General features: G+C 42.1%; 1 protein-coding gene across 3 annotated transcripts in view; it reads left to right on the top strand.

Annotated features, from left to right (window-relative positions):
* The window catches only part of BCAP31 (B cell receptor associated protein 31), an 86,702-nt gene extending 75,311 nt beyond the window's left edge, over positions 1-11,391 (top strand). For all 3 annotated transcript variants that reach the window (XM_073590925.1, XM_073590924.1, XM_073590922.1), the window contains exon 8: positions 10,314-11,391. In XM_073590925.1, coding sequence (XP_073447026.1) covers positions 10,314-10,352 — 39 coding nt within the window. In that variant the 3' untranslated portion in view covers positions 10,353-11,391. The remainder of the gene's footprint in view (positions 1-10,313) is intronic.
* Positions 11,392-12,164: the final 773 nt, after the last annotated feature.

Here is a 12,164-nt window from a genome sequence, read left to right as displayed (position 1 = left end):
CTGGTCGGGATCGCTGGTGCATCGCTAGGTGTAATGGTACCCTTATACAGAGCTCAGCAGTCAGAACTAATAGACCTGCAGCAGAGAAAACGATACATTGCTGGAATCGCGGGTCTCTGCCTAAATCATGCTGGGGTAGCAAAAACCTAGTGACAGATTCCCTTTTAAGGCATGTTACCTTGCAAAAAAAAAAAAACCCAACATGTCTGTTGGAAGAAGAAAAAAAAAAAGTCATGGTTCTTGGTGAAAACAATACTTACTGTACACTGTCAGAAATTACATTATTTACTGGAGTGGAGACCAGTTTAGGGACTCCCTTTTGAGCCGCCACATTGATTTTTTTTTTTTTTTTTTTTTATTATTCGCTTTAGATCACTCCTCATCGGGAGTTACAGATCAGAGAGACACCATGTTATTCCAGTAGAGATTAATACATTTTTATTAACGATTTGGATGTGGGTTCGAATTTCCGATATATGTCTGCTCTACACCTCCTTCTAAAATAGTGCACAGATACAGAATTCCTCCTGGATCACATGTATTGCATTACCAGCTGATATAAATAGTTTGTCATGGTGTCTCTGTAATCTCCCAAGCCCCCATATGTGGTAGCGGTAGCCGCCTCAGAGAGGGGCCATTAACCCATTAAGTACTGAGGTGGCTTGTAATACATTACTACCAGCTCTGGGCATCGTAGCAGGGCTGTGGAGTCGGTAAGCCAAACCTGCGACTCCGACTCCTCAATTTCCCTTACACCGACTCCAACTCCGATTCCACGACTCCGACTCCCACACATATTGCTTATATTTAAGTGAAAAATTTATTGTAGTACAATGTGAACCTCAGACATTTAATCATTTTTATGATCCCATAATCAAGATGTTTAGATAGAACAGAATATATATTGGTGTACTACCCGGTTTTCATTCTTTTTGTTACAGATACGATATGGATAGACAGATATGGATAAATGGATAGATAGAGCAGATTTCTAATCTGCTTTTGCTATTGAAAACATTATCTATGAGCTCAAAAACCTTTCAGGTGATGCAGTTTTTTAAAAAGATGATCAGCTTTTGCAGCTGAAAAACGTATCCTCAAAAAACACAGGAAAAACGTTGTGTGTGAATGTAGCCTTAGATCAGGAATATAACAGCCATTTATAGGACATTTCATAACTTTCCCAAACTCCTATGAAAAAATATTCAGCACATCCTGCATTGAATTACTGTACCCAATTTATTATATATTTTAGGAGTCTGAGTCGGTCCATTTTATACCGACTCCAACTCCGACTCCGCGACTCCACCAAAATGAGCTCCGACTCCGACTCCACAGCCCTGCATTGTAGGACACAAAATTAGAGGTTTGCAAAGTGTAAACCTTCCTATCATGGCAGCCCAAGCTTTTGGCATGTATCAATCTCGGAAGAACTTTTCTGGCTGGATTTTGCCTCTTCTTCTTTTTTTGGAACCATTTTTATTGCTCAAAAACATTTAACAATAAGCAAATTAAGCAACCGACCTTGATTACAAATGAACTCCGGTCCAGAAGTGTGTGCATAATTAGATTTTCATCTTTATCCACTAATCACATCTTTATGGCTTTGCTCCACATTCATTGTACTGGTGTACAAAGTGTAGTCTTCCAGCTTTGGTTCAAAGGGTTTTATAGAAGTATTAGATGTCAGGTATAGATGCCGACTGCTCCGGTCACTTTATTACCGCTCGCTGGGGGCTGATCAGGCCCGCTAGTAGTGCAGAGACCTACTGAAGCAATCCAGCACAGGATCTGTTTCATCTTGTGTCCAGACTAAAGAAAACACAGGTCTTCCGGTCCGTTGCAAACAGGACAAAGTTTGTAATTTGCCTCTATTAGAAATTCCTTGTAATTCCTTTCCTGTGAAATGCCCATTGTACAGTGCTCTGCTATCTCCATCAGTTTTATCAACGATGTAAGTCTCAGCGGTCCCTAGCAATTGGCAAATTATCACGTAAGCCGTGGATCAGTGAGCTGCTTTGGGGTATGTATTGGTCAATGTCTATCTGTTCTGTTGGTTTTGCAGGATGTGACAAATCAGAGTTGATTAGCTATATAGATGTATCCACTTTAGGCTATGTGCACACGTAGTTTTTTGATGCGGATCTGCAGCGTTTTTGGACACGTGGAATTGCATCAAATTTGCAGTGTAGTGCACAGCCAATGTTGGTCAATGTGAAATTCAGAATTGCTGCCGAAAAACGCGCTGATTTGCAGCATTTTATTTTCCACAGCATGTCAATTCTTTTTGCGGATCTGTAGTGTTTCTGCACCCATTGAGTCAGTCAAATCCACAGCAAAACCACAGGGTGTAAAAATATCTGCGGTTTTGCTGCAGAGTTGCTTGCGAATAACGCTGCAGATCGGGAGGAGTATGTGTGTGAGCTGAGACTGTGTGTGGTGAGTGTGTGCGGGTCGGTCTGCGGTTGTGTATGTACAGTGCCTACAAGTAGTATTCAACCCCCTGCAGATTTATCAGGTTTACACATTCGGAATTAACTTGGCATTGTGACATTTGGACTGTAGATCAGCCTGGAAGTGTGAAATGCACTGCAGCAAAAAAGAATGTTATTTCTTTGTTTAATTTTTTTTTAAATTGTGAAAAGTTTATTCAGAGGGTCATTTATTATTCAACCCCTCAAACCACCAGAATTCTGTTTGGTTCCCCTAAAGTATTAAGAAGTATTTCAGGCACAAAGAACAATGAGCTTCACATGTTTGGATTAATTATCTCTTTTTCCAGCCTTTTCTGACTATTTAAGACCCTCCCCAAACTTGTGAACAGCACTCATACATGGTCAACATGGGAAAGACAAAGGAGCATTCCAATTTCCAAGGCCATCAGAGACAAGATCGTGGAGGGTCACAAGGCTGGCAAGGGGTACAAAACCCTTTCCAAGGATTTGGGCCTACCTGTCTCCACTGTTGGGAGCATCATCCGGAAGTGGAAGACTGTTAGCCTTCCACGGCCTGAACAGCCTTTGAAAGTTTCCTCCCGTGCCGAGGCCAGGCTTGTCCGAAGAGTCAAGGCTAACCCAAGGACAACAAGGAAGGAGCTCCGGGAAGATCTCATGGCAGTGGGGACATTGGTTTCAGTCAATACCATAAGTAACGTACTCCACCGTAATGGTCTCCGTTCCAGACGAGCCAGTAAGGTACCTTTACTTTCAAAGCGTCATGTCAAGGCTCGTCTACAGTTTGCTCATGATCACTTGGAGGACTCTGAGACAGACTGGTTCAAGGTTCTCAGGTTCTCTGGTCTGATGAGACCAAGATCGAGATCTTTGGTGCCAACCACACACGTGACGTTTGGAGACTGGATGGCACTGCATACGACCCCAAGAATACCATCCCTACAGTCAAGCATGGTGGTGGCAGCATCATGCTGTGGGGCTGTTTCTCAGCCAAGGGGCCTGGCCATCTGGTCCGCATCCATGGGAAGATGGATAGCACGGCCTAGCTGGAGATTTTGGCCAAGAACCTCTGCTCCTCCATCAAGGATCTTAAGATGGGTCGTCATTTCATCTTTCAACAAGACAACGACCCAAAGCACACAGCCAAGAAAACCAAGGCCTGGTTCAAGAGGCAAAAAATCAAGGTGTTGGAGTGGCCTAGTCAGTCTCCTGACCTTAACCCAATTGAAAACTTGTGGAAGGAGCTCAAGATTAAAGTCCACATGAGACACCCAAAGAACCTAGATAACTTGGAGAAGATCTGCATGGAGGAGTGGGCCAAGATAACTCCAGAGACCTGTGCCAGCCTGATCAGGTCTTATAAAAGACGATTATTAGCTGTAATTGCAAACAAGGGTTATTCCACAAAATATTAAACCTAGGGGTTGAATAATAATTGACCCACACTTGTATGTTTAAAATTTATTAAAATTTAACTGAGCAACATAACTTTTTGGTTTGTAAGATTTATGCATCTGTTAATAAACCCTGCTCTTGTGTGAAGTTTGAAGGCTCTAACTTATTTGCATCTTATCAAACCTGCTAAATCTGCAGGGGGTTGAATACTACTTGTAGGCACTGTATGTGTGTGCAGTTCTGTGTGTAGGTAGGCATCGTCCAATGCGACTACTAGTCCCATCCGGCTATGTCTGCTACAGTGACAGCATTAGCTGATGATGGCACAGTAGTAGTCCCAACATCCAGCTACTGTTTTTTGAATAGTGGAGAAAAAACACACACACACACACACACACACACACACACACACACACACACACACACACACACACACACACGCGTACACAGTACACATACTCACCATACAGCTAATCTCCGATACCCTCGATCAGCTGCAAAAAAAAAAAAACCCTAATAAACCAACACACATACTCCCAACGTAATCCATTTAAGAACGATTGTCCCACGACAATCTCCTATGTAGAGCTGTCACATCAGGAGATGTGACTGGAGATGATCCTCCCACAGTGGATCACTCCGCCTCCTAGAGGTCACTGGAGTTTCGCATGAAAAAATGCATCAAAAACGTGTGGATATTTAACTGCGTTTTCTGCCAAGAGGGGAAGAAAATGCATAAAATTCCACAGGCAAATCCGCAACGTGTGCATATATCCATCCTGGTACTTCTATCCACCATCACATCAGTAAACGGCAAATACCTAATTCGATTGGCAGGCATACATGCCCAAGGCGTAGCGCTGTCTCCACCATGGGTAACATTTTGATAGATGTACCCTTTTTCTGCTTTTCAGTCTTTTTTTTTTTTTTTTTTTTTTTCTCCTCTTCCCCCCCCCCCCTGATGTGCATGTTTTTTAGCCTTCCTCTTGATATGTGCATTTCTTTCTTTTATATGACCCTTGATATGCACCCTTCTACTTTTTGATATGGGCTCTTCTTAATTTGTCCTCTTCCTATCCTTCTTAATATATATGGGCTCTCCTTCTTGGTATGCGCTTTTCCTCCTAGATATGCACCCTTTTTATCCTTCTTTATTTGGCCACTTTGTATCCTTTTTAATATGGGCCCCCCTTGATTTACTTATTCATATTTATTTTACTCCCTTATATAGCGCCACTAATTCCACAGCGCTTTACAGACATTATTGGCACCATCCCCGATGGGGTTCAAAATCTAGATTCCCTATCAGTATGTCTTTGGAATGTGTGAGGAAACGAGAGAACCCAGAGGAAACCCACACAAAGACGGGGAGGACATACAAACTCCATGCAGTGGTTGTCCTTGGTGGGATTTAAACCCAGGGGACCCCAGCGCAGCAAGGCTGCAGTGCTATCCACTGTGCCGCCTTATGTGCTTTTCTCCTTTATAATAATAATATAATAATAATCTTTATATAGCGCCAACATATTCCGCAGCGCTTTACAGTTTAACAGTTCCAAACGTAAGTCTTAAGAAACAACGTTAACAATACAATAATTAAAGCAAAATCTGACTAGCTTCTCTGTTTCCTTTTTGATACGCGTCCTTCTCCTCGATTTATGCACACACCTCTTATGTGCCCTTCAGGATGTGCACTTTATCTTCTTGATATGCACCCCCCTCCTCATTCTTTCTTGATATGCACCATTCTTCTCCTATCTTATTGATTTGCACCGTTTTTTTTTTTGTTTTTTTTTTTTCTTGATATGCACCTCTATGCTTCTTGACGTGCTCTCTTTCTTCTCATCCTTGACTTGTACCCTTCTCCTCCTTGATATGTACCTTTCTTATGCGTACTCCTTTTCATGCACAAGGCTTTTTTTCTTTCATGTTCTCGCCCCCAACCTTCTGGTACAAGTTAATCTTGGTTTAATCTCTCTTGTTCTTGTCTGTTTTTAGATGTTCTCTGTAGTCTAATCCTTCCTTTCTGATTGTTGCTGGCTGTTTACATCTACAGATAAATTCTTTGCATTTCCATTCATAAAAATGTCTCTTGTAGACTTTAAGAACTATCAGCCTGCTTCTTCAAGACATTCTAAAATTGTGACATATTTAAGTGTCCAGAGAAGCAGACCACCTCTATAAAGAGTGAAAAGATGAATATAACCCCACGTTGGCTTGCATTTTCTTTAGGTAGACCAGATGACTATGCAGGATCCTCATCCTGGAAACTCTTGGGTATAGAGTATTGAAGAGCCTTGGTGAAACCATTGTAGTTTCCAGACTGTGATCTTCCAAAATTGAAAACCACACGTGATCAAAAGTCCGTCCCACCATTCACTTGACATGTAGTACAGTCCTATCCTCTAAGATGAACGCCACAATCTCCTGTATTAACCTCAAACTAGGCAAACTCCTAAGCTATGCTGCCGTTGCAGCATTGTGACACTTTGCCATAAGCAGTGTAGTTTTGCCACTTTAAGCTGAACTTACAGAATGGTGCGCTCTCCCCATAGACCCATGAGTCAAATCATTTCATACGCCTCAGATCTCCTTAATTAAAATTTCATGGAGTATTTAATTCTGCACTCCTCAAAATTGTCAGCATCCTCCTCTCTTGTGTCCCAGTTAACCAAGTGTGCAGATATTATACATATCATACGATGGCCTCGGCGATTTTCCTGTTATGGAGAAGCAGCCGTCCATGGAAAAGTCCACCGATGTTCTTATTCATCTGTGTCAGATATAAAAACTCGGCGTCATTACATCTTTATAAAAGTAACCTGGTAATGGTGGAGGGCAGAACACGTGGCAAGTGCTTTAGTCATTGCTAGATATAAATGATCAACCTCCATCTGGTTCTCTGGGTAATGGTTAGCAGAGATGACCATATTCTACTAGTGCATACTGTTACTATGGGACCACTGTATATCAATGCATAGGACCCGATCCAGCCACTAAGTCAGTAACCTGTGGTCGACGGATGGAGCCATGAAAACCACCGCTGACCTTGAAGGCCTCCTCTTGTGATAAGTCGACCTGGCGACACATCATCGCTATTGCTTGACGTCGCATGAGGTCGGTTTATGAAAAGAGCCGACTGTAAACTACGTCCAATGGGTCTGATTTGAGAAGAGGTAAGTTGTCTATGAACATGAGAAATGAGTAAGCGTGGGGCTGGTCTAATTTCTTGCCCTCTAATGTTGGATAAACCCAACTTGATCCTTACGGGAAGAATGCAGAAAATCTTTGCCAATATTGTAGTGTCGAACTTGACGTCCATGTTAATTTGAAGAGGGGTGAGCTGAATACTTCTTGTTTGTGCATGTTAATTTGAGGTACGGGTACAGGGCACAAGTTTGGACGTAAAGTGACATCTTTATCTGGGGCTTTGGGTAAATCATGATTGTGCAGATGGCTTCTTGGTAGAGATGGCATTGTATACCGTAATCACAAAGTAAAGAAGCTGTGGGACAAAAGTCTTATAAAATTTGGCAGTGAATCTCCTTGGTGATGACCATGTAGCTGGGGCTTTTGAGACTCCTTGGTCGGTGTTGCAAGAAAGGGTCAATCGGGATAGAAATTGGTGGCAAATCCAGTGCATTATTGGTGATGTTTCCAAGGAAAGCTTTTCCAGAGGTCCTTCAGCCGACAACCTTTTACTCACGATCGTGCTGCCCAATAATCAAGGCTGTATCTTTCTTTTCCTCTGGACCAAGTTGCAACATTAAATTTTTTTTTTTTTTTTTTTTTTTTTTTTTTTTTATCAGATTATTTCTTATTAAACAGTTTTAACTTACAAAATTGAGACAAGGTACACACCGTTTTAACATTCAGATTTGAGACATACCTCTTATACACAACCCAACCCCCCATTATCAAATTATAACTAATATAACCATGGGTCCCTTAGAATGTGACCTATAAATGTATAGTAGAAAAAAGGGAGAAACACACAAAAAAACTATTTTTAAGGGGGACAATATGAAACAAGATAAGACTTGTACAGCATAGAACTATGAACAGTCAGGCACATACTACAAAATGAGCAATAGACATATTCATGAAACCTATTCATAAAGCAAGAGATCATATGGAACCAAGAGGGAATAAGGGTTACCATAATTAACGAAGCATAGGGAACCGATTCTCCAGCAGCAAAATATGGGATGGCAAACCTGGGGTGTTAAGCCAGGGGCTCCAGATTTTATCAAATTTTCCAATAGCTTTTCTGTTAATATGCACTCCTTTTTCCAGCCTTATAGAACTATTGACTCTATTAATAAACTCCTCCACTGTTGAGGTGCAACATCAACTTTTACCCCACATTATCTTCTTGATCACATCCATGACCTCCTATTTTGGGAAGGCCTTATGCAAGCTTGAAAAGTCAGAGGAAGATTTTCAGAAATGGAAGAAGCCACTGTTTTTGGCAATCTCGTTGTCATGTCTATCGGACCTCTAAGGTGTAAAGAGATTGAGTGTTGAGGTACTGTTGAGATGTTGGTGGGGTAGTCTCTGCTTACACCAGGGACTGATTTTATTCTCAAGAACCCAAGCAGAGCTTGCCCAGATCAGCTCTTAGTTTACATCTAAAAACTGAGGGTGCTGAGGCCTTTTATGTGCAACTTCGAGGTCTTGAATTTGCATTAATGGTTTATTCATCTTAAAACCACAGTTATAGGTGTCCTGTTAAGAGAAAGACACGAGAATTGTTGGAACCTCATGGGTTAGAGGTAAAAACTTGGAGGGCCTCCCTGAATGCAGCCTGACACAAAATTGAAACAGGATCTATTTACTGATTTGTAGATTGGTTTACATGGTAGACGCAGTGTCATTTTTGGGGGAGTTTGTCGGCGATACCGAGATTCAGAAACCGAAATGGTCTATTTCCATCAATAACAGAGGTTGATAACTGCTTGCAAATTTCCACACTAACCCCATTAGATTTTACTTTAGGATTTGTGAATAATATAATTGTCTCATGGCGGGTGTAGGTACTGTAGGTTTTGTAATTAGCTGTTTGTTTTTTTTTGTTTGTGGTTTTGAGCCTTTTTACCAAATCTTCAGTCGTATTGACACTCTCATGGAGTTGACGGGGCTATTGGTACCATATGCCTTCTTCTGGCCACTACTGAATGATTAGGAAGATGGTTAAAAATTTAATAGACTCCCAGCCCCCCCACCACTACCACCACCCCAAAACCTCAAATGCTGTAACTCTGTGAGGATGAGTCTTGCTGTATCTCTACTATTAATCAGGAGATATGACTAGCAGATTCCTTTATCTGGAGGTCATTTCGGAAGCTTAAGTGATCAAAAAGTAGACAAGGCATTGTGCTAAGAAATGTAGCCCCACTTGACTAAAATAGCCCAAAGGGAAATGGATAGCATTCTTTTTGGACCCTGAGGAGGGTCAGCTGTTAAAACTATTGATAAATGCATAATCTTTGGCCATTTTAGGGCCTATATGCTAACAGACCGTCATATCATCCCTGGTGTCCTTTGACCCAGGTTCATCCATTTTCTGCCTCCATGGGCAATGAAGAGATGTGGAGGTAGTCATCAAATCACTCCCTTCACCAAAGAAAAGGACCCTCAATACAACATGGGTAATATATGATTTCACCCTAGCAATAGGAAATCTAAAAGTTTGTAACCTCCCGATAGTTTCCAAGACAGCTTAACTCTAATTTGAGGTACAGGGCAGGAGTTGGCATGCAAAGTGACATCTTTATCTGGGACTTTGGGTAAATTGTGATTGTGCAGATGGGTTCTCAGAGATGGCATTGTATACTGTTGTCACAAAGTAAAGGAGAGGTGGGACAAGTCTTATAAAACTTGGCAGTGAATTTCCTTGGTGATGACAAGGCAGCTGGGGCCTTTTAAGACGCCTTGGTTGGTGCTGCAAGAAAGGTCAGTCGGGATAGAAATTGGTGGCAAATCCAGTGCATGAAGGCTTTTCCGGAGGTCCTCCAGCCATCCTTTTACTCACGATTGCACTGCCCAAAAATCAATGCTGTACCTTTTTCCATTGGTCCAAGTTACAACCTCTAAGTCGCACTCTGAATCAAAATACCCTCTCTGAATTACTCAAGGGGCTCTGCTGAAGGCAGCCCAGAGAATGAATGACTTCTGGGGGCCTTATAGACTTGATCTGTGGTGCTGCTGCAGAGAGGCTAAAGACTTGCTGACAAATCCACCTCCCAAATTTCAGCTGAAGTATCTTATGGGGAAAAAAAGGAGGTTATACAATTTGTTCCTTCTCATTGCAATCGTGTCATAAAGCCTTGTCCCTCTCCCAAATATTCACTTTGTTGAACCTTACCTCATGTCATGGTGGGGAGACTAAATATCAGTGCATATACCTGTCCCCAAATCATAGATCCTCCTTGCTTACTTTTTTTTTGCTTCTTGTCTTCCCAGGCACTTCGAGATGGACCTAAAGACAAAAAGGAGGAGTGAAGATTGTCACAAGCTCTCAACAAGCTGTCCCTCTATTTCCATGTGTTGGCTGAGCGGAAATAATACCCATCATCACTACTTGCCGACACCTTGCTTGTGTTGTCCTTTTTCAAAGGGTTTTCCCCCTAAAAAAAAAAAAAAAAAAAATTGCTGCTGGCACATGGCAGCTATCACTTTCCAGGGAAAACCCCTATAAAAGAATACCCCAGGCAAAACTAACAATGCATTATACAAATAATGTTGGAACTGAGGGGGTGGAGCATGACATAGGGAGGGATTTGCTGCCATGCTCCTGAGGGGGTGGAGCATGCCAAAGGGAGGGATTCGCTTTCACGCTGCTGCTCCTGAGGAGGTGGATCATTACAAAGGGAGGGATTTGTTGCCATGCTCCTCCTCCTGAGGGGGTGGAACATGACAAAGGGAGGTATTTGCTGCCATACTTCTCCTCCTGAGGAGATGGAGCATGACAAGGGAGGGATTTGCTGTGTCTTGCTCCTCCCACCTAATCCCTGCACCAGTGTACAAGTTTTGTCTGGAGTGTGCCTTTTTTTAAATTCTGGGCGTTTGTGTATTTTCTACAAATGCTTCCTAATGTTTGTAGCTCTTGCAGCTTTAGGGTTTGGCAGCCCACACGTGGCACTGTTGCCTGGCGTATCATTTACAGTCCTGTATGTATTAGCCAGTCCATCTAGGCCTCAGCTGGTGTTCCCATATTAACATACCAGTCGTGTCCTGGACAACCCAAAGCAATGGCTACGCCACGGTGTCCAGTGTGTTGTCCTGTCCTTGCAGATTGCGTGCTACAGGAGCAGAAAGAGTTAATCGGTGGCTGACTTTTTTTTTTTTTTTTCTTTCTAGCCTCCTTAATGCCTCACTCTCTGCTTCATATGTTTACATTGGAATCTATAGGTTTATTATACGCCTGTTTGGTTTTTTTCTTTCTTGGACTCTTTATGGCCCCTGCTTTTCTTTTATGATTTGCGTTATCACAGTACCTTTCTTGAACGGTTATAATATGTAATAAAGTGATTTAATTTCATCTCCGAGTTATACCTATGTTACAAGGTTATGCATGCCGCTTATCACTTCTTCACACACATCTGTACAGGTTGCTTCCATAACCTGTAATTTTCCACTCCATTCTATTCTCATTGGAAGGCGTCCTGGTATTTTGTTGTGGGTTTTCTCGCTGTTTTTTGTAACTTTCTGGAAAGTGTGCCAACTTGCATCCAAAGCCATCTTAGTGCTATGGTGGTGATTTGAAGGGGCTAATTTAATTGATGAGGGGGTCTTACTGCTGGAATCCATGCAGTCCTGGGCATTTTTAAGAAGCAGTAATGCACTTCTTCGATCGCCGATCTATTCCTTCATGTGGCTGCCAAGCGATGCACTTCACTTTTTTTTGGCAACCCCTTAGAAGATGAATGAAGCTGTGGACAGGCTGACCTGCCTCTCCATTTTGTAATTGGGATTTATCCCCCCCCCCCCTCGATTTTTGCCTATCAGCGTGGGAAATAACTTATGAACTCGTGAAAAAAAAGTTTAACATTTTATGGTATTGATCCTTTATCACATTTACCAAAAGGACAGATATCGTACTTTGCTGCACAGAGGCTGAATTATAAGTGCTCTGTCGCTCTATTAAATCATACGTAAAGGTCTGTTATCTGGCCAGCCATGCTTGAGGTTGTACAGGCTTGCTCATGTACAGGAGGGGTCTGACCGTTTAATATGGCAGCTAGTAAGGAACTTACAAGTTGCTTTTAGGCAGATACTCTCCAACGACATCACAAGTGTGCTTTATTCAGATGT

Source organism: Dendrobates tinctorius, unplaced genomic scaffold (genome assembly GCF_039654945.1).
Source record: "Dendrobates tinctorius isolate UK_male_01 unplaced genomic scaffold, ASM3965494v1 ptg000120l, whole genome shotgun sequence".
In the NCBI taxonomy this organism is placed as follows: Eukaryota; Metazoa; Chordata; class Amphibia; order Anura; family Dendrobatidae; genus Dendrobates; species Dendrobates tinctorius.
This window is presented reverse-complemented; position numbering and strand designations above follow the sequence as displayed.